The following is a 25,197-nucleotide window of genomic DNA, read 5'->3' as shown; positions in this document are numbered from 1 at the left end:
CTTAAGGTTCGCAGCCTTATTAGGGAAGGTTTTATAAAGTAAGGACTCACTGGTGGTGATGGTGGTTATGTGCCGTGGAGTTGGGTCTGACTCATAGCGACCCTGTATAGGGTTTTCAAGGCTGTAAATCTTTACAGAAGTGGAAAGCCTCGTCTTTCTCCCACGGAACTGCTGGTAGTTTCAACTGCTGACCTTGAGATTAGCAGCCTGACTTGTAACCATTACACTACAGAGCTCCTTAAGTACTCCCTAGGTGATGCAAATGGTTAACACACTTGACAGGTAAACAAAAAGTAAGAAGTTTGAGTCCACCCACTGGTAGTGTAGTGGTTACGAGTTGGGCTGCTAACCTCAAGTCAATAGTTTGAAACTACTAAGGCTTTCTGCTACCATAAAGATTTACAGCCTCAGAAACCCTATGTTATTATTGTTGTTAAGTGCCATTGAGTTGGTTCCGACCCATAGCAACCCTGTATAGGGTTTCCGAGGAGCACCTGGTGAGCTTGAACCATTGACCATGCAGTTCAAACGGCTTTGCAGTCTGGAGCATTAACCCACAGTACCACACCAAGACTCCCAGAAAGCCCATACAGAGTTGCTATAAGTCAGAACCAACTCCACGGCACACAATCAACCAAATAATCAACTATAACAGCATTGTGCTGCTAATTCATAGACTTAGTTATGCACAACATGCATAACAGTCGTGTGTCATCTTCATGACTAAGACTATTGCTCCAGACTATTGTTGTGGCCAGTGTGTGATGATCTGCTTTTGAAAAATCAGTCCTTGAAAACTGTATGAAACACAGTTCTACTCTGACATTATGAAGTTGCCATTGGAATAGAGCCAATGTCAGTTGGTTTAATGGTAGGCTGATGGTAGGCTTTACAATATTCCAGAGAGTTAGATATGGCAGGGAATATGCATATTGGATTCAGTGTGGGAAGAGTGTTTAAGCACTCTTGTCTGGATCCTCGACAAGACTTCACAGTCTTGTCACTTCACAGTCTGGATCCTCGACACAGATTGGATAGATGTGAAAGGCTTAAGGGGTTTAGGACTAAGTCACTGTACTTTCCTATAATGATGTTGCTAATTGACTGAAGTTTCTCTCAATTATGAGCTATAGTCTAATGGTAACTTCTATTCCAAAAAATGAATACAAACCAGTTTTGCACACTTTACAATACTTACACTATATCCCATAAACTATTTTCTTTCACTATGTACTATCCATTTCCTTAAGACTAGAAGCCCCAGCTTTTTCTTGTTTATTCTCCATTGCAAGGTCTTTGCTGTGAACCTTGGTTTTGCCATCTGCTTGTCCCTTTAGAACTTGACAGTCCTACCTTCTCTTTTGTTCTGGCCTGCCCTTCCTTGAGATGATGGTAAGGGCTCTTTTTATTCTGTGCTCAATCCTGTCTACCAGGCTTTCTTGCTTTTGATGTTTCATCATCTTCAACCATAGCTTATACAATGAAAGGTGGAATAAATTCTTTTACTGGCAACTTTAATATTCAGGTACAATAATCCAAGAGTATAAATCATTCTCTATTGAGAAGACAATACCAGATTCCTTCCATTTTAATCTCTTTTGTGGTAGAATTATGGTGGACATTTGTCACCTTTATTACCTAAAGGACACTATTGGGTCTTCGGTGACAATGTGTCGTGTGCCCTATCTTAGTTATCTTGTGCTGCTATAACAGAAATATCACAAGTGAATAGCTCTAACAAACAAAATTTATTTTCTTACTGTTTAGGAGGCTCGAAGCACAAATTCAGAGTGCTGACTCTAGAGGAAGCCTTTGCTCCGTGTCATCTCTAGGAGAAGGTTCTCGTTTCTTCAGTTTCTTCCTCCTAGTTCCTTGGAGATCTCCATTTGTCTTGGCGTCTATCTTACCCCATCACTACTTTGCTGCTTGTTTCATCTCTTTTAAATCTCAAAAAATGTTGATTGAAGATCCACTCTACCCTAAATTTGCCTCATTAACGTAGCAAAGACAACCCATTTCCTAAATAGGATTATAACTACAGACATACAATATATATTTTTGAGGATATAATTCAATCCATAACATGTTCCTACTGTGGAACTTGAGGAATTTCATGGGCTCAGAGTCAGTCTCCTGGAAAATCACAGTGTCGTGCTTCTCCACTTAGAATCATGTGCATGGATGACAGTTCAGAACTTGACTGGGATATGGAGGCAGACCTGGTCCCTTACCTGGAGATAGGTCAAATATTCGAAGGAAAGTGGTTCAGAGAAGCTCAGCTTCCCTCTGAGCATTACACAGGGCATCAGGGAGGAAATGAGGAAAGATCACTTAAGATTTTAGCTCCCAATCTAAGGACATTCTCCTAGTTAAGGATGTGAGCATTTTCATATCATGGGGGAAGCTCAGGTTTGAAACTGCTATCACTGGGTGTGTGTACATTCTCCAAAGCCGCCTGGTGCAGGGACAGATTTTCTGGAGTGTGTTTCAGTGCTTCCTCTCGGATCCCAGCTGGAAACAGTAGAGAAAAATCCTTCCTTTTAGAAATATGACTGTCTTCCCTGCTGGGGGTGAGAATGGCCTGAGAGAGAGAGGTCACCAGTTAGCTGGTGAGCCAGATTGGAATGTTGTATGTATATGGAGGGATTTAGTTTGGACAGACTTTCAAGACAGGAATGTGAATTACACAAGGAACACAGACAAATCTCAGAGTTAAATGGTGTTCTTCACTTATTTATGTATTATGTAAAGGTGGTATAAAAGAATTTGAATACTAATCATTATCACTGTTCTTCTTGTTGCTAAGTGCTGTTGAGTCAGTTCCAACTCAAAGAGACCCTGTGTAGGGTTTCCAAGGAACTGATAGTGAATTTCAACCACCAACCATGCAGTTCAAACCAACCTTGCCTTCCAGTGCTTATCCTGCAGTGCCACCAAGAGCTAATATTTATTCAGTGTCACTTACTAGGTAGCAGAGCTGTTATAAGCATTTTTCATGTGTTTTGCCACTTATCTTTACAACATCCCTATAAGATTACAGATCATGAATAATAATATTCTTCTGAAAAATGGAAGACTTAAAATGGTATCATTGTGGAGCTCCTGGGTGATGCAATTAGCATGTTTGGCTGCCAACCAAAAGGTTGGAAGTTTGAATCCACCCAGAGGCAACTTGGAAGAAAGTCCTGGTGATGTACTTTGGAAAAATTGTTGTTGTTAAGTGCCACCAAGTCAGTTCTGACTCATAGCAACCATGTACAGGGTTTCCAAGGAGTGGCTGGTGAGTTTGACCCGCCAACTTTGTGATGCAAACCAATCTTGTGGTCCAGTGGTTTCTGCCACAGCACTACACCAGGACTTTTGAAAACCCTATAGAGTGCAGTTCTATACTGACGCCCATGAGTTGTTGGTTTTGGTCTACCTGGACAATACTGAGAACTGCACTCTAGCCCATGACCAGGGTTTCTGTGATTTAGTGCAAGACTTCCTTTCTCAATCCATGATTTCCAAGAACCAAACTAAGGTGATGGGGTAGTATGAGTGGGTGGTGCAAACAAACTTTTTCAGAGGCTCCACCCTCCCCACAGAGCTGAGTGTCTTTATGACACCTCCCTCACCCTTTGGCAGGTCCAGACATCAAAATGAAGACAGAAAACTATCTTCTCAAGGAGTCAGGAAAGAAAACATGACCAACATTCTTATTCCAGAGGTGGCAAACAGCTTCTTTTCCAAGGCAGAAGCAGATCTGGAAGGTGGCTCCAGTCATTTCAGAGAGTCTCTGAGCAAACTTTGGAACATTTCTTACAAACTCATTAATCCACATTTCAATTCTGAGAGAAAGCTATTCTTACTCCTGTTCATAGATAAGGAAATTGAAATGCAATTGGGGCAACCCTAGACCCCACCCTTCTCTTGTGTAACCTCGAGTTGGACCCTTAGCTTCTCTGGGCGGATCTCATTGGACTCACCTATAAAGTAAATGATATGTTGCCCGCAGATTGGTTCCAATTCACGACGACCCCATGTGACAGAGTAGAACAGCTTGCTCCATAGAAGCAGATCACCAGGATTTTCTCCTATGGAGCCGCTGGGTAGGGTTGAACTGCCCACCTTTAGGTGGTGGTTGTTAAGTACCGTGAAGTCAGTTCCAATTCATAATGACCCTATATAGGGTTTCCAAGCAGCGGCTGGTGGGTTTGAACAGTCAACCTTACTGCTAGCAGTTCAGTGGTTAGCCTACAGCAGCATACCAGTTACTAAGTGCTGTTGAGTTGGTTCCAACTCATAGCAACCCGGTATAGGATTTCAGAGGAACTGCTGGTGGGTTTAAACCACCGACCTTGTGATTAGCAGTCCAGTACTTATCCTACAGTGCCACACCAGGACTAATTTAGGTTAATAAGAAGCACAAACTGTTTGCACCCTCTAGGGACCTACCATAAAATAAATGCTTGTTATGGCATTTCCTCTTCAATGGCTTGACTCCTTCACAGCTGGCATTTCTGCATATGCCTGAAAGAGTCCCACATGCCTAATTCCTGGCACCCAACCACCCACTCCCTACCTACTCTTCTCTCTGTGGACCCAAGACTATAGATCCAATAAACAGAATCACTGCTTTGGGTAGAAGTCCAATTCTACCCTACTGTCCAAACTTCCTCCTCTGTCAGAGTAGCCAGCAAAGAACTATCAGCTTTGCATAAGGGTGAGCTCTCTGGGGAATTGAGTCAATCAGCAATCCCCACAGTTGGGACTTCCTGGGAAGCTTCCCAGGGCCACTGTGCCAGCTCAAAGAGAGATTGAAGAATGACGCTGGATTTTCTGTCTCTTCCTCTGTCTTACAGGAGGCTCTGTCGGTGGTGAGCGACGACCAGTCCCTCTTCGACTCCACTTACGGAGCAGCGGCCCATCTCCCTAAGGCTGACATGACTGCCTCAGGGAATCCTGACTATGGCCAGCCTCACAAAATCAATCCCCTCCCACCGCAGCAAGAGTGGATTAATCAACCAGTGAGGGTCAGCGTCAAGAGGGAGTATGACCATATGAACGGGTCCAGGTAAGGCATCAGGCCGCCTCCAGGTGGCCGGGTAGGCTGAGGCATGCTCCTTACACTGTAGCAGATGAGTATCAGTGCTGGGCAGTCAATCTCTATATAGTTGAGATGAGAGAGGCTACATTGTGGAGCAGGGATAGGAAGCTACCTGCCTCTCTGGGCCCCTGGGTAGCCTTTAGAGGGAGTCCTCGTGTGGTGTTGTAGGATAATCAGTGGACTACTAACCACAAGGTAGGTGGTTTAAGCCCACAAGCTGTTCCTTGGAAGCCCTGTATAAGGTTGCTATGAATTGGAATCAACTCTATGGCACTTAACAACAATAACAACAACAGACCCTATTAGGGGAACACTCGATAGGATAAGTACCACTAGGCTGGAGGATCAAGCCCATCAGCCACTCCAAAGGAAAAAGATGAGGCTTTCTGCTCTTACAAAGACTTACAACCGTGGAAACCCTATGCAGGGTTGTTATGAGTCAGAACCAACTCAATGGCACTTAACAACAGCAACAAGATCCTACTGAGATACTGTGGAACACCTATTTGGTGTAAGGCACATCACATCTTGGAGATGATTTAGAGATAAGGTACCCTTCCCTGTCCTGTTGAAGATACTTAACTTCCATGGGTGGGTCTTATCAAAGATGACCCAAACCCAAACATTCTTTCCCTTTTGTGTGTGTGTATGTAGTAAAATTATACTAACACTAGCCACTCAACTCTTTTTTACATATATAAGTCAGTGACATTAATTATATTCAACATGTCATGCAACCATCCCCACTATCGGTTTCTAAATTTTTTCATTACCCTTAAGAGAAACTCAGTGCCCTGAAAGTAATAACTTCCTCTTTTCTCTGGCCTCTGTACATTTGCCTATTCTATTGTACAAATATTGTACAATATTTACCCTTTTGTGACTGACTTATTTTACTGGGCATAATGTTTTCAAGGTTCATCCAAGTTGTGGCTCATATCAGAATTTCATTTCTCTTTATGTCAGTGTAATGTTCCATTGTGTATATGTATCATATTTTGTTTAAACATTCATCTGCTAATGGGCATTCAGGTTATTAGTTCCACACTAAAGAATTCTTGTAGCAAAGGGTCAGAGAGTGATGAGAGAGGTGAAGCATTGAAGGCTTCCTGGGAGGAGAGACCACATACACGTGGAAAAGAGGCAATAGAGGAGAGGCTTCAGATAGAACAAAATCATAGTGAGGGTAAGTAAGAGCATAGCCTATGTGGATCTTACAGTTGAAATAGGCCTGAAGTACTTAGTTCCATGGGCTTATTATGGGTGTTACTTATGATCCTGTAGAGAAAGAACACTGGACAGTGTTGAGGATTTGGCAAGTGTTTGCTAGAAGTAGGCATGGCTACGTAGCGAGTTAAGGTTTGAAGAAGCAAACATAAGACTCATTCATGAAATATCTGGTAGTCCAATGAGCCTACAGCAAAGGGAGATGACAATGAAAAGCAGGAGAGGGCCTGAATGGCAGATTAAAAAATATAGAATGGTCAACTAGAGACCAACTTTAAGCCTAGATCTGACAGTTAACATCCTCAGTACTGTGATTTAAGATGCAGAGCCAAAAATCATGGTGTGTGGAGAGGATAGGGAAGGGAGAGAATTGGGATCAGAAAAATAAGCTAAGTAAAACCAAAATACCAAACTTGTTGCCACTGAGCTGATTTTGAATCATGGTGACCCCGGGTATTACAGAATAGAACTGCTACATAGGGTTTTGTTGGCGGTAATCTTTACAGAAACAGTCCTTTTTTCCATGGTGCTACTGTGTTGATCCAAGCCAGCAACCTTTTGGCCAACCATTGAGTGCAAACCAAGAAGTTAGTTAAAGGAGCAATAGCAAAGTTTTAAACTAGGGTGATGGTAATGATTTGGGAAAGAAAAAGGGATAGATACTTGAGAAACCTGTTAAAGAGATCATTAACAGGATTCAAGTGAATAAATATTGAAGTGTATTCGGGGTATGTGTGAAAAAAAAAAAGTCTCAAAGATGACTCTGAAGTCTGGCCATCTGGAAGAAGGATGGTGCTGTTGGCAGGCACAGGGATGTTGGGAAGAGGAAATGTTTCAAAAGGGAAGTCAGTGTTCCCTCTGAGATTTACTGTGAGCAATCAGCTAAATGTCCAGATGAAAATATCTAAGAGGCTTTGGAACTATGGGACTGACATTCAGATAGTGTTTTGGGGTTAGGATTTAGATGTGGGAGTACTGGTGGGGCACTAGGATAAGCACTTGACCATAAAGTCCATTTGAACAGCAAGGTCAGCAGTTCGAACTCACCAACTACTCCTTGGAAGTCCTATACAATGTCCTTATGAATCAGAACTGACTCAATGTCCTTATGAATCAGAACTGACTCAACGGCACTTACAACAACAACACATATCATCTATAAGGAGTTGTAAGTTGGTAAGTGAATGAGGTCACCAAAGAAACAAGTCTAGAGAGAAGAGTGGAGTTAGTGAGAGTGTAGTGGGAATGAGTCTCATCAAAGCAGCCCATGGTAGTTCCCAGCTGTTGTTGTTGTTGTTAAGTACCATGGAGTCGGTTCTGACTCATAGTGCCCCTGCACAGGGTTTCCGAGGCTGTAAATCTTTATGGGAGCAGAAAGCCTCATCTTTCTCCCACAGAACAGCTGGTAGTTTCGAACTGCCAACCTTGAGGTTAGCAGCCCAATCCGTAACCACTATGCTACTGCAATCCCACTAACCAAACTAGGGTCTAGGATCTCAGCCACCTTTCCAGATTCTAGAGTTTCAGGAAGGTTCAGATGTTTTAAACCAGGAACTACATAGAAAATCATGAGACAATTACAGCTGCTACCAGTTGTATACATTTCTCCCTGTTCCCTACCATTTTTTCCCTACCACCATCCTGAGATAGGCATTGCATTCCATGTTTACATGTAAAAGCACCATGGACTGTAAGGAGAACAAGTGACTGGTCTAAAGGGTTTAGACAAAAGCTAGCCACAGAGTCCAGGTTGCAATTACTGGCCTTGCATGCCATCCATCGGGTCCCACTCTACTCATCCCCATCTGCCTCCATATTGGATTTTTACATTCATCATCTCATTTCTGCCAATACCCATCCATGAGGTGATCTATTCAATAAGGATTCACAAATGGATCTGATAATAAGGAGTTCTTGGTGCTTATTGGAAACCCAAACTCCTCCTCCCTTGGAGGGTCACTGATGAGCTGTTTTCTGGATCAGACCACTTCTTATCACCATTATCTACCCCACTCCAAGCCAGCACATGTCTCCCCTTCTCTACCACTGCTCTAGGCGCCTGTCCTCATATTTTCTCTTGCCTTTCTGAAGTCAGTTCTCCATGTAGCAGCATTAGTAATCCTATGAAACTATTTCACTCTCATCTGTTCAAAATGCTTTAAAGATTTATGTCAAAGTTTAGAGCATCAACATCCCTCTGTGTCTTAGGCCAGGTTTTCTAGAGAAGCAAACCCAGTGAAAATATATATTTTTTTTTCTAGAGAAGCAAACCCAGTGAAAAAATATATATTATATATAAGAAAAAATATATATGTATATATATAAAGAGAATTTTATTATCTTACAATTGTAGAGTCCCAGGTCCTCAGCAGAAGATTAAGAGAGTCCCTCTTGCATGTCCATTATATCGAGAGCAGGGCACACCCCCAAGGAAACATCTCTTCAATTGATTGGCTGCTCATACCTGCTCACCATAGAGTTAACTATGCCTAGGTCTCATCACAAGGGGAATAAGCATATCTCAACTACGTTGCTAAACTTCTGGGAACCTGGTCTAGTCGAGTTGACACAGAACCCTAACCGTTACACTCTGACATTCTCTCTGTCACTCTCTCCATCTCACTCTGCTTTCCATACAAGTCACATTCCTTTCTTAGAGTCTCTTCCCTTGTCTCCATATGACACCAACTCGTCATGTTACTTACTCCCTCAGTTGTTTCAGATCTCTGTCCAGTTGACACAAATGCCACCTGACTGCCTGATGTACAAGAGAACCCCTTGTCAATCCTTAAGGGAGCCCAAGTGGCACAGTGGTTGAAGTGCTCAGCTGTTAATTGAAAGGTCCATGTTTTGAACACACCAGTCACTCTTTAAGAGAAAGATGTGGCAGACTGCTTCCGTAAAGATATATAGCCTTGGAAGTCCCATGGGGCAGTTCTACTCTGTCCTGTTGTGTTGCTATGAATTAGAATCAACTCGATGACAGTGGGGAGTTGGATTACTCCTTAGGTCTCTGGATGGCACCAATGGTTGTGTTTGGCTACTAATCTAAAGTCTGGTGATTTGAACCCACCCAGCAGTCCATAAAAGAAAGGCTTGGTAATCTAATTTTGTAAAGATTACAGCCAAGAATACTATATAGAGCAGTTCTTGTCTTGTATGTATGGGGTTGCCATGAGTCAGAATTGACATAAAACCAATGGGTTTTTGTCACTTCTTGCCCTGCTTTGATTCTTCTTCTTAGCTCTTAGCCCATCTACATTCCCTTGTTTGGTTATTGTATAGCTGTTTACTGCCTTTTTCCCTCACTGAAACGTGGACAGGTCTTAGTTTTGTTTACTGAGCAGTGCCAAGCACATGTTGTTGTTGTTAGGTGCCTTAACTCAGTTCTGACTCATATTGACCCTATGCCCAGTCCTTCACCATCCTCACAACTGGAGTTATATTTGAACCCATTGTTGCTGCCAATGTATCATTCCATCCCGTTGGGGGTCTTCTTTTTTGCTGACCCTCTACCGTACTAAGCATGATATCCTTCTCCAGGAAATGGTCTTTCATGACATCATGTCCAAAGTACACCTGATGAAGTCTCGCCATTCTCACTTCTAAGGAGTATTCTACCTGTACTTCTTCCAAGATAGATTTGTTGGTTCTTCCAACAATCCATGTTTCTTTCAATAGTCTTCTCCAACACCATAGTTAAAATGCATCAATTCTTATGTGGTTTTCCATATTTATTGTTCAACTTTCATATGAATATGAGAAGATTGAACATACCATGGCTTGGGTCAGGTGCACCTTTACTCTATATTACTTTAAGGAGGTCTTTTGCAGCAGATCTACTGTAATATGTCCTTTGATTTCCTGACTGCTGCTCCCATGAACATTGATTATGGATCCAAGCAAAGTGAAGTATTTGACAACTTCAATCTCTTCTCTTTTTATCAAGATGGTATTTATTGGTATAATTGGGAGAAGTTTTGTTTCTTTGTATTGGGGTGCAATCCACACTAAATGCTATATATAGTCTTTGACCTTCATCAGTATTTCAAGTCCTCTTTGCTAACAAGGTAGTATCATCTGTATATCACAGATTGTTAAGAGTCTTCTGTTAATGCTAACTTCTTGTTCATATAATCCAGATTCTTGGATTATTTGCTCAGCATACAGATTGACTAAGTATGGTGAAAGGATACAAGCCTGGCATACCTTCCCTGAAATAACTAAAAACCATTCAGTATTCCCCTGTTTTGTCTGAATGACAATGTTGTCTGTGATAGACTAATATCCACACACCTCTTGGTCTATGTACAGGTTATTCATGGGCACAGTGAAGTGTTCTGGGATACCCACTCTTCACGATGTTATCATAGCTTGTCATGATCCACACAGTTGAATGCCTTTGCAGGGTTAATACAGCACAACTCAACATCTTTCTTGAATTCTCTGCTTTCAGCCAAGATTCATCTGATGTCAGCAATGATATTACTTGTTCCATGTCCTCTTCTGAACCCAGCTTGAATCTGGTACCTACTTGCCAATGCATTGTTGCAACAGCTTTTTAATTATCTCTAGCAAAATTTTAATTTCATGTTTATTCATTATATTGTTCAGTGATTTCCCCAGTCTGCTAGATAACTTTTCTTTGGAATAGGCACAAATATGGATCTTTTCCAGTTGGTTGGCTAGGTAGCTGTCTCCCAAATTGCTTGCCATAGATGAATGAGTGCTTCCAGAGATGCATCAGTTTGTTGAAACATTTCAATTGGTATTCCATCAATTCCTGGAGCCTTGTTTTTCGCCAATGCCTTCAGTAGAGCTTGGATTTCTTCCTTCAAAACCACTGGTTCTTGATCGTATGGTATCATCAACTAATATTTTTTAGTACAGCGACTCCTTCCATCTTTTTTGATGCTTCCTCTGATCTTCAATATTTTGCCCATAGAATCCTTCAATATTGCCACCCAAGGCTTTTCTTCAGTTCTTTCAGTTTGAGATATGCTGAATGTGTTCTTCCCTTTTGGTTTTCTAACTCCATGTTTTTGTATATTTCATTATACTATCTTCCTTTATCTTTTGGTTTTAGGTCATTAGTGTCTAATACATCTAATCTGCTATTGAGATGATTTCTAAATTCAGGTGGGATATATTCAAGGATACGTTTTGACTCTTGTGGAATTGTTTACATTTCTTCAGCTTCAGTTTGAACTTGTGTATGAGCAATTGATGGTCTGCTCCACAATCAGCCCTTGGCCTTGGTTTGGCTGATGATATTGAGCGTATCTATCATTTCTTCCCACAGATGTAGTCAATTTGAGTCCTTTGTGAGGGCCACATGTATAGTCATTACATATGTTGTTCACAAAAGGTATTTGCAATGAGTAAGTCATTGGTCTTAAAAAATTCTATCTTGGGATCTCTGGCTTCACTTCTATCACCAAGCCCATATTTTTCAATTACTAATACTTCCTCTTTGCTTCCAACATTCTAATCATCAGTAATTATCAATGCATCTTGATTGTATGTTTGATCAATTTCAGACTGAGGAAATTGTTAGAATTCTTCAATGTCATCATCATTGGCTTAGTGACTGGTATGTCAATTTGAATAATAGTGGAACTAACTGGTCTTCCTTATAGGAGTATGGCTATTATTCTATAACAGGCAACATTATAACTCAAGATAGACCTGAGATGCTTTTTTTTTTTTTTTCTTTTTTTGCAATGAGTTCAATTCATTGTATTTAGCTAAAGCAAACAAAAGCAATGGAAAAAATGTGTACTTATTTATTGATAGTTCATGAAATTAAGAATACCAGCTAACTTATAGAAGTGTGATAATAATAGTGTGGATATGTGGTTTGTTTGTTGGTCTATTTTTAAGTTTTTATTGTGAATTGAGTGATAGTTTACATGGGAGAATATCCGTTTTACAATCATTGTTTCATTGCAGTGATTACACAATATCTTCTGTGTGTCATCATTCAATAATATTTGCTTCTATTCCCTATGTTTTTTTTTTTTTTTTTTTTATGTGGGGGATGTACACAAAAACAGTCAGGAATACATAATCATTTAAACCAAAGGGCACATTTAGCAAGGCAGCCTCCTGGCTGCCAGCACACAGACTTTCTCTTTCCATGAGTCTAGAGACCTCAGCTACTCTATCTCTCCATGTCCTCATCTCTGCCTCCATCTCTGGTGTTGCTGCTTCTCTGGATAGGGTCCCACATCCTGCTCGTGCTCCTCTCCCTTGATGGTCATAGGATCTTCTGTTCTTGGACTGTAATATTAACTTGTTATTGTTTTTATTGTTGTTATGTGTCGTGGAGTTGGTTCCGACTCATAGCAACCCTGTACAGGGTTTCTGAGGCTGTAAATATTTACAGGAGCAGAAAGCCTCATCTTTCTCCTGCCAAACAGCTGGTAATTTCGAACTGCTGACCATGAAATTAGCAGCCCAATTTGTAACCATTATGCTACCAGAGCTCCTTTGTAAGATTAACTACTCCCTGCTTATTGTTACCTTTACAATTGTGGCAGTCTCAATTAGTCCTAATAGCAATTATTCACTATTGAATCATAAGAATCTTGTCCCCATCTCATTTCACCAGACCCATTTGGACAAGATGAAAAATATTCAGTGGGGGTTCTACCTTCCCCTGTGCACTCTGAAACTAAAGTTCCTCTTGAAAACTTATACGCCAGTCACTTCATGCCTTTATAGCTCCTCGCCCTCCCTCCCCCCACCCATTTTAGGTAGCCAATGTCTAACTTGCCTGTCCCTATCAACTGTGTATACATAGGGGATAGCATTGATACTTGATGTGAATACTCTTTCTCTCTCAGTTGGTATTTCGAGCTACTATATCCATAAGTATAGGTCAAGTTCATCAAGTTGTAGCAATTTATACTTGTTACCTTTATCAAAAACTGTTTTGTTTTGTTTTGTTTTTTATCTTCCTCTAGTCAATTTCTGATCATCAAGCCATCGAAGCTAGGTCAAATCAGTACTATCTGCAAATTTGGGCATTCTTGTGCATCTCCCCTCACTTCATATCACTTTCAGCTCTAGCTCTCCATGGCTCTGTTCTTGTCCATGGACTCAGGAGTCCTCAGGTCTCACACTTCAGACCAACCAGCCCTTCCTCTTCTCTGAGATGCTCTTTTTGATGCTGAATGAGACACTATTCCTCTTCAATTTGTCATTTCTGACATAGTAAACCATATGATGGTCAGATTCAAAATGGTCAATACCAGTCCATTTCAGTTCACTGATGGCTAGGATATTGATCTTTCCATTTCATTTTTGATGACTTCCAGTTTTCCTAGATTCATACTTCAAACGTTTCACATTCTGATTAATGGATGTTTGTAGCTGTTTTTTCTCATTTTGAGTTGCACTCCCTTACATGAAGACCCTGAAAACTTTACTCCATCCATGTCATTAAGGTCAATAACTTTGAGGAGGCTACTCTATCTCACCAGTGGTATTTTGAGTGTCTTCCAATCATAGGGGCTCATCTTCTGACACTATATCCATCAGTGTTTTGCTGCTATTGATAAGATTTAGTGGCTAACCATTCAGAAGTGGTCTGCCTCTCCTTCTTCCTAGTCTGTGTTAACCTGGAAGTGCCACTGAAACCTGTCCACCATGGGTGACCCTGTTGGTGTTTAAAATACTAAACTTCCAGCATCACAGAAACATGCAGACCATAGTACTGACAGTTAGGACTGACAGACAAGTGGTGGAAGCACATGAGAGGTGCTTAATATGCTTAATAAGCACTGTGGTAGCGTAGTGGTTATGAGTCAGGCTGCCAACCTCAAGGTCAGCAGTTTGAAACTACCAGCGGTTCTGTGGGAGAAAGATGAGGCATTCTGCTCTCATAAAGATTTACAGCCTCAGAAACCCTATGCAGGGTCACTATGAGTTGGAACCGACTCCACAGTACTTTACAACAACAAATATATAATGTACAAATGCAGGTGTAAAAATGGAATGGAGGGTAGTGTCTGAACTCCCCTGACTTCAGAGGGGTAGAGAGACTCAAAATCAACATCAGCCCAAGGTCGATTCCTATGACATGAGCGTCAGACATGCCTCTGCTCTCCAACCTTCTTTACCAAACCTGACACTGGCAGCACCCCCTACCACCCCATTATACTCTACTGCTATGCTGGTTTTGATAATTTGTTGCAATAGCCACACAGAACTCACAGACCATACTGCCAATTATGAGGGTTATTAGGGAAATAACTGGTTACAATTCATGATCAGGAATGTTCAGAATACAGTTGTTTGGTCAGGACAACCTCCTCTCAGCTGTGCTCACAGACACATCTCTCTAATCCGCTGTATCTCAGCACGTGGCCCTTAGCTTCTGCCCTGCTTGGGCAAGTGTAATTCTGCCAGTTAAGAACCAACTGCTCCAGTGTGCCATGGTCCAGAGGCACTCAGCTCTAGATCACCCCCCACTGCCCCCACCCCAATACTAAGTGACTAGAAGTACTCCACCTTGCCACCAAGCTTCCTGGCTGAAAGCACTCAGTTTTCTATCTCTGTGTACAGGGAAGCCTACTGCTGTCTCAAGTCTTTGGTTCAGCGCCCTCTGCTACCACCGATTCTCTGCTATCTTTCACTGTCTCCGGTATCTCAGCTCTTTGTCTGCTGGATCTAGGAGGTCAGCACAGGCAGTTTCAAACTATTGTCCTTGCTGTTAGCAGGACACCTTGGTGTCCAAAAGATATGCTCTACACCTGGCTCTTCTTTCTTGATGGTAGTGAGATCCGCCTTTCCATTTCTGTGATGGCTCATTCTAACAGGATGGCAAAACTCACCAATCCCCATGTTAGAATTCCATATTCCCTATTTACATAGCTCCATCCCCATGGGTGCCATGTACTTTTTTTACATTATTAGTTGGCTATCCAATCCCTTTAGTTTGCTACAAACACCTCATAGTTGCATAGTCCTACCAGTCATTTGGAGTCCTGGTGTGGCGCTGTGTGCTAATGCATCAGACTGCAAAATCATTTGAACTGTAAGGTCGGTGGTTCAAGCTCACCAGCTGCTCTTTGGAAACCCTATACAGGGTTGCTATGGGTATGAATTGACTGGAAGGCACAATAACCAGTCATTTGGTAGAGATTACAAAGACTACATAGCTAGAATGGAATCCTGGTGTGGCACTGTGGGTTAATGTGCTGGACTGCAAGGTCGGTTTGAATCGCAAGATTTGAGGTTTGAGCTAACCAGCCACTCTTCAGACACCCTGTACAGGGTCACTATGGGTCAGAACTGATCAACAGTACCTAACAACAACAACATAGCTAGAAGAAGGATCCCTGGTAGCATAGTGGGTTATGAGCTGAGCTGCTAACAGCAAGGACAATAGTTTGGATCTACCAGTCACTCCATGGGAGAAAGAGGAGGCTTTTTGCTCCTGTATAGATTTACAGTATTGGAAACCCTATACAGGGCTGCTATGAGTCTGAACCAACTCCACAGCACACAACCACCACTACCACCATCACCGTAGCTAGAAGAAGGAAGCCTGGTGATGCTGTGGTTTAAGCATTGCACTAATAACTGCAAGGCCAGCAGTTCAAACCCATCAGTCACTCTGAGGGAGAAAGATGAGGCTGTCTGCTCCCATAAAGCTTCACAGTTTTAGAAACTCACCTGTCCTATAGGGTTGCTAGGAGTTAGAATTGACTTGATGGCAGTAGGTCTTCTTGATGCCTAGAAGACTCATATCAAGCCTGCATCACAGCAGGCTAACCAGACTAACAAATGAAGGTGTGTGTTAAAGGTCAGACGGGTAATTAATGAGAAACCCAGGACAATGACCTGCTGATTTAGCCCCTCAAATGTAGAACCTGCATTTGTGCTCATTGAGGCTACATCTATGAGCTAACTGCTCTCTCTCCTGCTACTGGAGAAGCCTCAAGCACACCAGGATACTAATCAGAGGGAGAGCCCCGCAAGGAAATCCGTTTTTAGAAACCACTTGTCAGCTCGTACCTGGCTCCTGTCACACAAGCAGCCATCTGGAAGAGGGCTTTGTAAATACCTGGTGAGCAGACATGATATTTACCTGGCTCCAGTTGCACAAAGCAGTTTCTGCTTTTGATTTGCCTGTCTTGACCTGGGCCATCAGCAGGTGACAAATTAGGTTCAGAAAGACTGATATGTTCTCTCCCACTTTGAGGAAACAAAGAAGATAGAATGGACTCCACAGAGTCCAGCAGGTTGGACACAACCATCTCTGTCACCTCATAAATATCTGCTAAGTGCTCATGTGTGTGTGTAAGAGGGGCTGGTGGGCAACAGAAGCCATGCATTGTTAGAAAAATGTCAGGTCCTATTATTTAACAATGCAAAAAGAAATAACATGGTGAAATAGATGCCAGGATATTAAATCTTTTTATCCTGAATACTGCACTTTTCATATGGTATTGCAAGATAATGCACTGGACTGCGAGGTCAGTTTGAACTGCAAGGTTGGTGGTTCAAACCCAGTAGCCACTCCTTGGAAACCCTACTTATGAGTCGAAACTGACTTGATGGCACTAGACAACAGCAACAAATAATAGTTAACTGCACTTTGTTGCTCATATATGACTTGATGCTTTTCAAAGGGCTGTTTTACTATTGAAACCCTGGGTGATGCAAATGGTTAAGTACTTGACTGCTAACCAAAAGGTTGGAAGTTCAAGTCCATCTAGAGGCACCTGAGAAGGAAGTTGAAAAAAGTAGCCACTAAAAACCTTTTGGAACACAGTCCTACTATGACATAAATGGGGTCACTGTGAGTCAGAGTGAACTAGATGGAAAATGGTGTTTTCAAGGTCACCTCAGTTGTCAGAATCAACTCATGGTAATGAACAACAGCAGCAAATAAAAAAAGATAGAGGAGCTTGTTGCAATGCTTCCTAACCTGAAATGAGGGAAGCGAAAAATACAATTTGGGGTCTCTTGACTCATGGGCTAAACCTGAGCTGTCCAATACAGTAGTCACATACAGTCGGTGAGCACTGGCAATTTGGCTAGTCCAAAACTGATATGTGCTCCAAGTATGAACTGCATTTGGAAGACTTAGTAAAAAGCATAAAATCTTTCATCATTTTGATATTGGTATATTAAAACCATCATCTTTCAGCTGTATTGAGTTAATATATTAATATATTTTCATTGAGTATTAAAATTAATTTCACCTGTCTGGAGCATTTATTTGCGGAGTTTCTTGTGATTGTTGTATTTTAGCTTTTTAAATTTGGCTACTAGAAACTTTTAAATGATATATATGGTTCACGTTCCATGTGTTTGGACAGTGCTCAGTTAGAAAGTTCTGGACTGCCCTGTGATCCATAGAGGATTCCCTCTAGGCTCTTTGATAACATGGTTCCTGAATTCCTCTTCCATGTGTATAATAAACCCCCTAGATATTTGTATATCTAGTAGGAAGGATGGCTTCTGTGTGCCTGAGATGACAATACTCATCTTGTTTTTATCTCAGCAGCAAGTCATTTGGACCAGAAACAAAGGGTCAAGTAGAGAAACTGAGCTCTGAGGAACTCAAATAACACCTGGGTTTACCATATTAGGGAAGGCTTTGTTCTTTCCTTCTTACCATCTTCCTGTTGTGGTTAAATCTGTTTGGATGGGTGTCCCTGAAACAGCACAGCCCACAGGTTCTGTGTTGGACATAGTCTTCAGCAATCTGATCCAAGCTGTGGTCTACGAATAACTCTCAGCTGCATCCTGTCTCAACCACGGTGATTGGGGACAACATCCCGTGAAGGAAAAAATATCAATTCATGGAAGGAAAGTGTGGGAGCTTGTTTTCCTTTTGTGCCTGGTGTGTGGACCTGGGCTCAGTGCTAGCCTGAGCTGACACCCTGCACAGACCAGTGGGGTCTTGTAGCCTTGGACACCTTAGCCATTTCATATCCCACATACAGAAATCAGTCTCACACCCTGCATAACTTGTGCCTCTCTCCAATTGCAGACACCTTGCTCAGTTTCCACATTCTTAACCTTGGCGTATGAGACATGTCACATGTAACCTGGAGAAGCTATCTATCACCATCTTCTATTTACAGAGATGAAAATAACACTGCATTAGGGCGTGGGTTTTAGTATCGGTGATTTTCTTTTCTTGAAATTTACTTTTAGCTTACTATATCACCTTCTTAAAAACAAACACACAAAAAAACAATAACACCTGGACGCAAAGACCCTACAGAATTCCTAGAGGCAACACAGATGGCTTGACTCTTGTACAATATGTGCATTACAGGGAAAGGTACACATAATAGGTCCTGATGTAGTTGCCTGGTTTGGGAAATGCTTTTGATCTTAGGCGGGCTGCATGGATATGGGCACCCTTGTTAGCTAGTCTGTGTTGCAAATATGTGGGCCTGGATAACACAGCCTGAGCTGTCTCCCTGAGTTGAATGGGAAGGTAGAGCAGATGTTTGTATCATCTGGAGCTATAATATTTGGGAAAAGTCTTTAGAATCTCTTTCCATCCAAACACTCAAGATTTCAACTCTTGTTTTAAATTGCTTTGTGTTTTTAGAGCACTTTTGGAAATCACTAGCAGTCTTTTAAAAGCCATGTTCATTATATGCACAAAAGTAAAACCAGACAGGCCAGTAGAGACGACAAGTGTCTTCAGTTGGGCAAAGGGCTCCAGGGTCCATGCCACCTTTGCTGTGACCTCCTGTACCATTGCTTTTTGTCACCTTGAAATGAAGATGTTCTAAGCCACCACCGCCTCCCTGCTCTATTGTGGCTTCTTAGGCTCTCTTATCACCTGGCCCATTACCATCAGCTGCCCTTGGGCCCCAACCCTGTACTAGCTGCAAGTGCAGGTCTCAATACAAATGAGCAGGCAATGTAGGCAGGCTGAATGACAAAACCTCTTCCCCTCAGCCAGTGCTCCCTCCTCCCCCTCTTGTTTTCAGCAGCCCTCTTTACAGGCACCAGCTGCCTCATTAAAGAGCAGCCTTTATGCTCTGTTCACCTGTGCCCACCCTTCTCAGTAGCCATTCAGCCCAATGGCTGTGAGAGAGGCTCCCGTGATTTGGTGGAGACACAGAGCCTGAGAGTGCTGAGAGCATGGAGGGAGCTGGGGCAGGCCCACATCACAGGTATGGCTTTCCTTCTTTCTCTCCAGGGACAGTCTGGGGAACTGTGAAGGTTCAGGGTGGATATCTGGGCTTCTTCCTCAAGAACCCAGTTGGTGATCCTAGCAGAGAGTTCTCTGTTGAGGATAGGCCCTTGTTCCAGAGGGAAAGCCCCAGGCTGGTGGGCAGCCCGGATAAGCCACCTTGTCAGGTGGGGAGCAGGTTAGTACAAAGACACTGGAGGAAGTAGAGAAGAGTGAACAAAAAGACAAGAACTTCTATGGGACAGTAAACTCTCAAGCAGCGTCCACGATTCCAGTCCCATCTTGCTCAAGGCTTTTCTCCTTACCTGGCCATCTATCATACCGGGCTTAATATATCATTTCTTTTTCTGTCCTCCTGGAGTCCTGGTGTGGCGCTGTAGGAGAAGCACTGGACTACTAACCCACTAGCCACTCCTTGGAGACCCTATGCAGCATCGCTGAGTTGGAACCAACTCAATGGTACTTAACAACAACAACACTCCTGGCAACAAAGCAAGCACTGCCTTGCACTCCTATCACCCCAAAATAATCAGTTTGGTGTACCTGAGGATCTGGCTTCTTACCTGTCTGCATTGCAGGAGGTCAGTGTTTAACTCAGAAATCTTCTGAGGTCTGCTGATGTGGAAAAGAAAGGCAAGCTCAAAGGACAGATAGAAATCATCTCCCCATGGCCTTCAAGGGGAGAGTCCATGGGGCATGCATTTCCTGTCCCATCATTCACTGACATGCTCTCCTTTCCAGAGTCTTGCCTCTCTGTCCAAGGCCCTTCACCCGGGCATCTTTGGGGAAGTGTTTGCAGTGTCAGCCCCACCGTCCTCCACAGTGTTCCCTTGTTGTTGTTGTTAAGTACCATACAGTCGGTTCTGACTCATAGCGACCCTGTACAGGGTTTCCGAGGCTGTAAATCTTTACGGGAGCAGAATGCCTCATCTTTCTCCCGTGGAACCGCTGGTAGTTTCGAACTGCTGACCTTGTGGTTGGCAGCCTGACTCGTAACCACTATGCTACCAGAGCTCCTTAGCCACTGGGAAATTTGCTCTCTTGGTTGCAGGCTGACTTAATCCTCCAAACTTCTACTGTACTTGGGTTGCTTCACAAATGACAAGTCTGCTGGAAACGGCTTCCAGATGGCATGGTGTGTGTCATGTGTGTGCACGTGCATGTGTGCACATGACTGGTGTGGTTCTCTGTGCCTGTGTGTGACGTGTGGGTCTGTACATGTGTGTGCTGCATACGTGCAGTGTCTTGAGAATGGCACAGCTGTGTGATGTGTGTGAGCATGTGTGCACAAGTGCCTTTCTGTGTGGTGCATGCCTGTGTGCATATGTGTGGTGTGTACATGGTATGTGCCTGCATGAGTCTGTGCCTGCGTACATGGTGTGTGTGGTTAGCCATGGGGTGGGGCCCCGGCGAATCTGGGGCAGCACTCCACTCAGAGTCAGGCCCAGGGCTGACTGGGGCTGCTTCATCTCAGGCCAAGTCGTTCAACAGCAGAAGCCAAAAGGCCAAACTCTGGTGAAAGCCCTGATGTGCTACTACCTCCCCTCTGACTGCCATGGGGACATTAAACCTTCAGTACTCTGGGACTCGGACGGCTGGTTCTTGGTTCTCTGCCTGGAAAAACAGTAGGCGAATAGTAAAACCTTAAATTCTAACATGTGTAAGTTATACATCTTATTTTCATTTTCAGCCCATGCTCCCCTCTGTAAGACATCAGGAAAAAATTACCGTCTGACTTCTAATATCTCAGTGGAGCATTTATCTCTCAGCTATGATAAGTGATCTTCAATATTTTTTCCTTTCAGATTAAGAAACAAATTCATTTAATTTTCTTTATTGAGTATGTTCAGCCTCCCCTGCCCCTGCGGTGTCGCGGGAAGCCTGAGCTATTCTCCTTTCTGCCTGGTACTGGCTGTTCCCCGGATAACCTACTATGCTCCCTGCTGCAGCGCCACCTCTGCAGCATGGCAGCATGGGAGAGTCAGCTGGCACAGCCCACTCCTCAAGGCCTAGCAATAGTGTATTTCAGACTGGTGGGAAGTCCAGAGAGATTCTGGGGCCCAGACTTGGAAGATTTGAATCTGAACCCTGCTTGAACTTTTTGGGCCTGAAGGCCTGATTGGGAGCTCTTGGAGAGAACTGATGGTCTCCCAGAGCACTAAGACTTTCACCTCCTGCTTGCTTGCTGTAAATATAGTTGTAGCCTCATGTTGGCTGTCCAATGGTATCCACCTTTGTTCTTTCTGCCATCTGACTAGAAGGTGGGCAGGAAGGATGGCTCTGCCCTGGGCCTGCTGGGAGGTCCAATAACTCTGGACTGGAGAAGTATGAGTGTCCTGCCTGTCCCTGGTCGTTGGAGGGCCATGGGTGAGATATCACTGTTATTGAGGTGCAGCCACTGAGCAGGCAGTCTGCACTGATGGTGTGGAGTCCATGGATGGTACAAATGGTCACTACTAACCAAAAGGTGGGAGGTTCATATTCACTCAGCAGGTCTTGAAAGAAAGGCTTGGTGATCAACTTTACAAAACCAGGCCTTGAAAACCCTATGGAGTACAGTTCTCCTCTGACATATGTGGAGCTGCTATGAGTCAGAGATGACTCAAGAGCAACTGTGTCTGGGTTTGTAATTAAGCTTGTGTGGTTAGAGACTAAGTGGGGTCCTTGGCTCTGTCCTTTGTGTACTTCAATGTCATTTACCTTGTGAGCTTAGTCACCAGAGCTGCAAAGTGCTAGAAAGGTCACAGTTTCTCTGTCAGGGTAAAGTTCCTGGATTCTATTCCTCCTGCATGCAGCAATCAGCTCTTTTGCACGTGGATTTTGATAGGGAAGTCTAAGCCCCGAAGGCCTAAGTCTTATTCTACCATTTACTAGCAGTGTGACCCAGAGCCTCTCAGATAACCTTTATTTTTCTTAACCATAAGGAGATAGCAACCCTTGCCATGCTGATCTGGAAGTGTTGCTGAGATGTTAATATGGAATGGTATATGAGAAATGTGTTCAAATTATATACATGTAATAGAAGTATTCATTCAGAAAACACTTATCATTCACCTACTATATAAGGCACTTTGAAAGGTACTGGAGGTTAAAAAATGAAAGCAAAGGCACAATCTCAGGAAACTCCCAACACATTGGGGGAAGGGCATCTGTCACACAGCAGGACAAGTCCTATAGCGAAGAAGGCAGGATCAAGGGAGAAGGTGTATCTTGGGGCAAGGAGCAGTACAAATGTTGTGACGCATAGACTGCCTGGCTGTGAAGCTGCCATCCGATGGGTAAGACTTCAGCACTGACCTAAAAGTTCCAGACACTGTTATGAGGGCAGGAAGGAGCTGCCAAAAATTTTTAAGTACCATAATTATTGTACTGGGCTGGGATTTGCAGAAAGCGCTGGTGGCAGCATGGAGAACAGAAATAAGACATTATTATCATCATCATCATTCCACCAGATGGGCCTGGGAAGTAGATCACCAGTGGCCTGAAGTGCTGAGGTGGCCAGGGAGTTAGCCCCATGCCAGGTGGACAGGGGACCCCTCAATGACTTTTTGTTGGGCTTTATCTTCTCTCACTTCCAGAGAGTCTCCAGTGGACTGCAGTGTTAGCAAATGCAGCAAGCTCGTTGGTGGAGGCGAGTCCAACCCCATGAACTACAACACCTACATGGACGAGAAGAACGGCCCCCCTCCTCCCAACATGACCACCAATGAGCGGAGAGTCATCGTTCCCGCAGGTACTACCTGGCTGACCTCCACCTCCTCCCTCTTTGGGGTTAGTAGTAGAAGGGTAGACCTACTCAGTGGGCATTCCAATCCTCACGTCATGTCCTATCGTCTAAGGAAACACCAAATCAGAAAAGCTGTTCTTCCTCCCTTCCTCCCTTTCAAGACAAATCCCAATATCATCAAACCCTTGGTGTGCTGATCGCAGAAGTCCCACCCTGAAGCAGATTGTATCACAGATGCTACAGTGGCCTGGCCATAAGAACTTGGTATGCAGAGGGAGCAGAAGTAAAACTGCCTGAACCCAAAGAGGCCCGAGAATTCTCAGACATAACCGTGTTTGCCTGTTAGGAGAAGGTGGCTACAGAAGGCTGTTCTGCCCATTAGACATGGATTTCCTGGCATCTGCAAGGTGCCACCTTCCCAAAATTACAACCAGCTCTTTTCGATTTTAAAATAGAAATAACTATGCTTAACAAATGGCGCACCTTAGTGAGTGTGCAATGAGTTACGTCAGTATGTAAAAATAGCCTATTTTTCCTAGGTATTGGGTCTGTTTGTTACAGAAAATAAAATCATTGTTCAGTCCTCTGATCCATTGGCTGGACACACTGCCTTGGCTAAGCTCAGCTGCTTGGTCAAAAAATGCAACATGAAGAATTAGTGCCAGGTATAAGGAGCAAGAATATCTAAATCATAAGAAAGGTATATGACAGGGCCAGGATTAAAACTTATCTTAGCAAAATAATTTTACCAACAAGACAAAACCCCTCCCATTTGAAAAAGTATAGATGCAAGTTATGCCTGAAAGTGGAGAATTAGCTCATTGAGGTGGTCCAAAGGAATTTGTTTGATGGTCTAGAAGGCATGATTTCATAATGGGCCTCTCTCTCCTAGTTGCTTTGTGTTTGTCTGTGGATGTCTGTGCCCAATCATCAACTAGGACTGCATCCATGTGTTCTGGGCCAAGTTAAACACGGCAGGGAGGAGGAAGGTATGGGGAAGAGTGACACAGGAGATGGGTGGGGCTGATGTAAATTTTTCTGTGCCCTATAGGACCTAAAGGGAGCCCTGGTGGTGCCGTGGTTAAGCTCTCAGCTGCTAACTGAAAGGTCGGCGGTTTGAACCCACCAGCCACTCCATGGGAGAAAGCTGTGGCAGTCTGCTTCCATAAAGATTACAGCCTTGGAAACCCTATAAGGCAGTTCTACTCTGTTCTATAGGGTCGACTCCACAGCAACAGGTTTGGTTTGGATAGGACTTAAAAACTGCTCATAAAGCATTTTTAAGTTCCTTTTTTCACAAGCAGATGGCTCAACAAAGGAAGAGGAAGAATAGCTATGGTTAATTGAGCATTTTCTAGGTCTCAGGCACCATGTAATGGTATATGACTTTGTGTACATTACAGTACTTGTATCTTTTAATGTTTGGTTTCCTGACTCCCTCAAGAGGGCAGTTAGTAATGTTTATCTCAGAGTCCCTGGCTAGTGAAAACAGTTAATACACTTGTCTGCTAACCAAAAGATTGATGTTCAAGTCCATTTAGAGGTGCCTCAGATGAGAGGCCTAGTCATCCACTTCCAAAAACTCAACTGTAAAAACAGTTACTCTGACACACATGAGGTCACCATGAGTTGGGACTCGCTCAATAACAACTGGTACTGATAAGCTCCAAGAATCAGCATCTTTTCCCTCCTCACATAAATGAGGCAGATGACGAAATTGTGTTAATGTTGACATTGTTGAAGGGAGCATCATTATTCTTCCCAAAGCAAAGTTGAGGCCTCATCAAGTCTTTGCCCTTTGGTATTAAACTCTCCTGCTTCAGCCAAACAGCTACCAGCACGGGACTGACATCTTTCAGGGAATGAAGTGTTAGGGGATCAGAGATTGCTTTGGGATGCATTGTTCATTCCGTAGTTACTTTGGAAAGGGATTACAGAAAGGGAGCAGAAGTAGTTAGAAAGCTTGGTCTCTAC

At 43.2% G+C, this 25,197-nt stretch overlaps 1 protein-coding gene across 1 annotated transcript in view; it reads left to right on the top strand.

Moving 5' to 3' along the window:
- The window catches only part of FLI1 (Fli-1 proto-oncogene, ETS transcription factor), a 163,277-nt gene that overhangs the window by 83,247 nt on the left and 54,833 nt on the right, over positions 1-25,197 (top strand). Inside the window, exons 2-3 of the mRNA XM_006873080.1 lie at positions 4,845-5,056; positions 23,075-23,229. Coding sequence (XP_006873142.1) covers positions 4,845-5,056; positions 23,075-23,229 — 367 coding nt within the window. The remainder of the gene's footprint in view (positions 1-4,844; positions 5,057-23,074; positions 23,230-25,197) is intronic.

The sequence above is a fragment of the Chrysochloris asiatica genome, unplaced genomic scaffold (genome assembly GCF_000296735.1).
Source record: "Chrysochloris asiatica unplaced genomic scaffold, ChrAsi1.0 scaffold00222, whole genome shotgun sequence".
Classification (NCBI taxonomy): domain Eukaryota; kingdom Metazoa; phylum Chordata; class Mammalia; order Afrosoricida; family Chrysochloridae; genus Chrysochloris; species Chrysochloris asiatica.
This window is presented reverse-complemented; position numbering and strand designations above follow the sequence as displayed.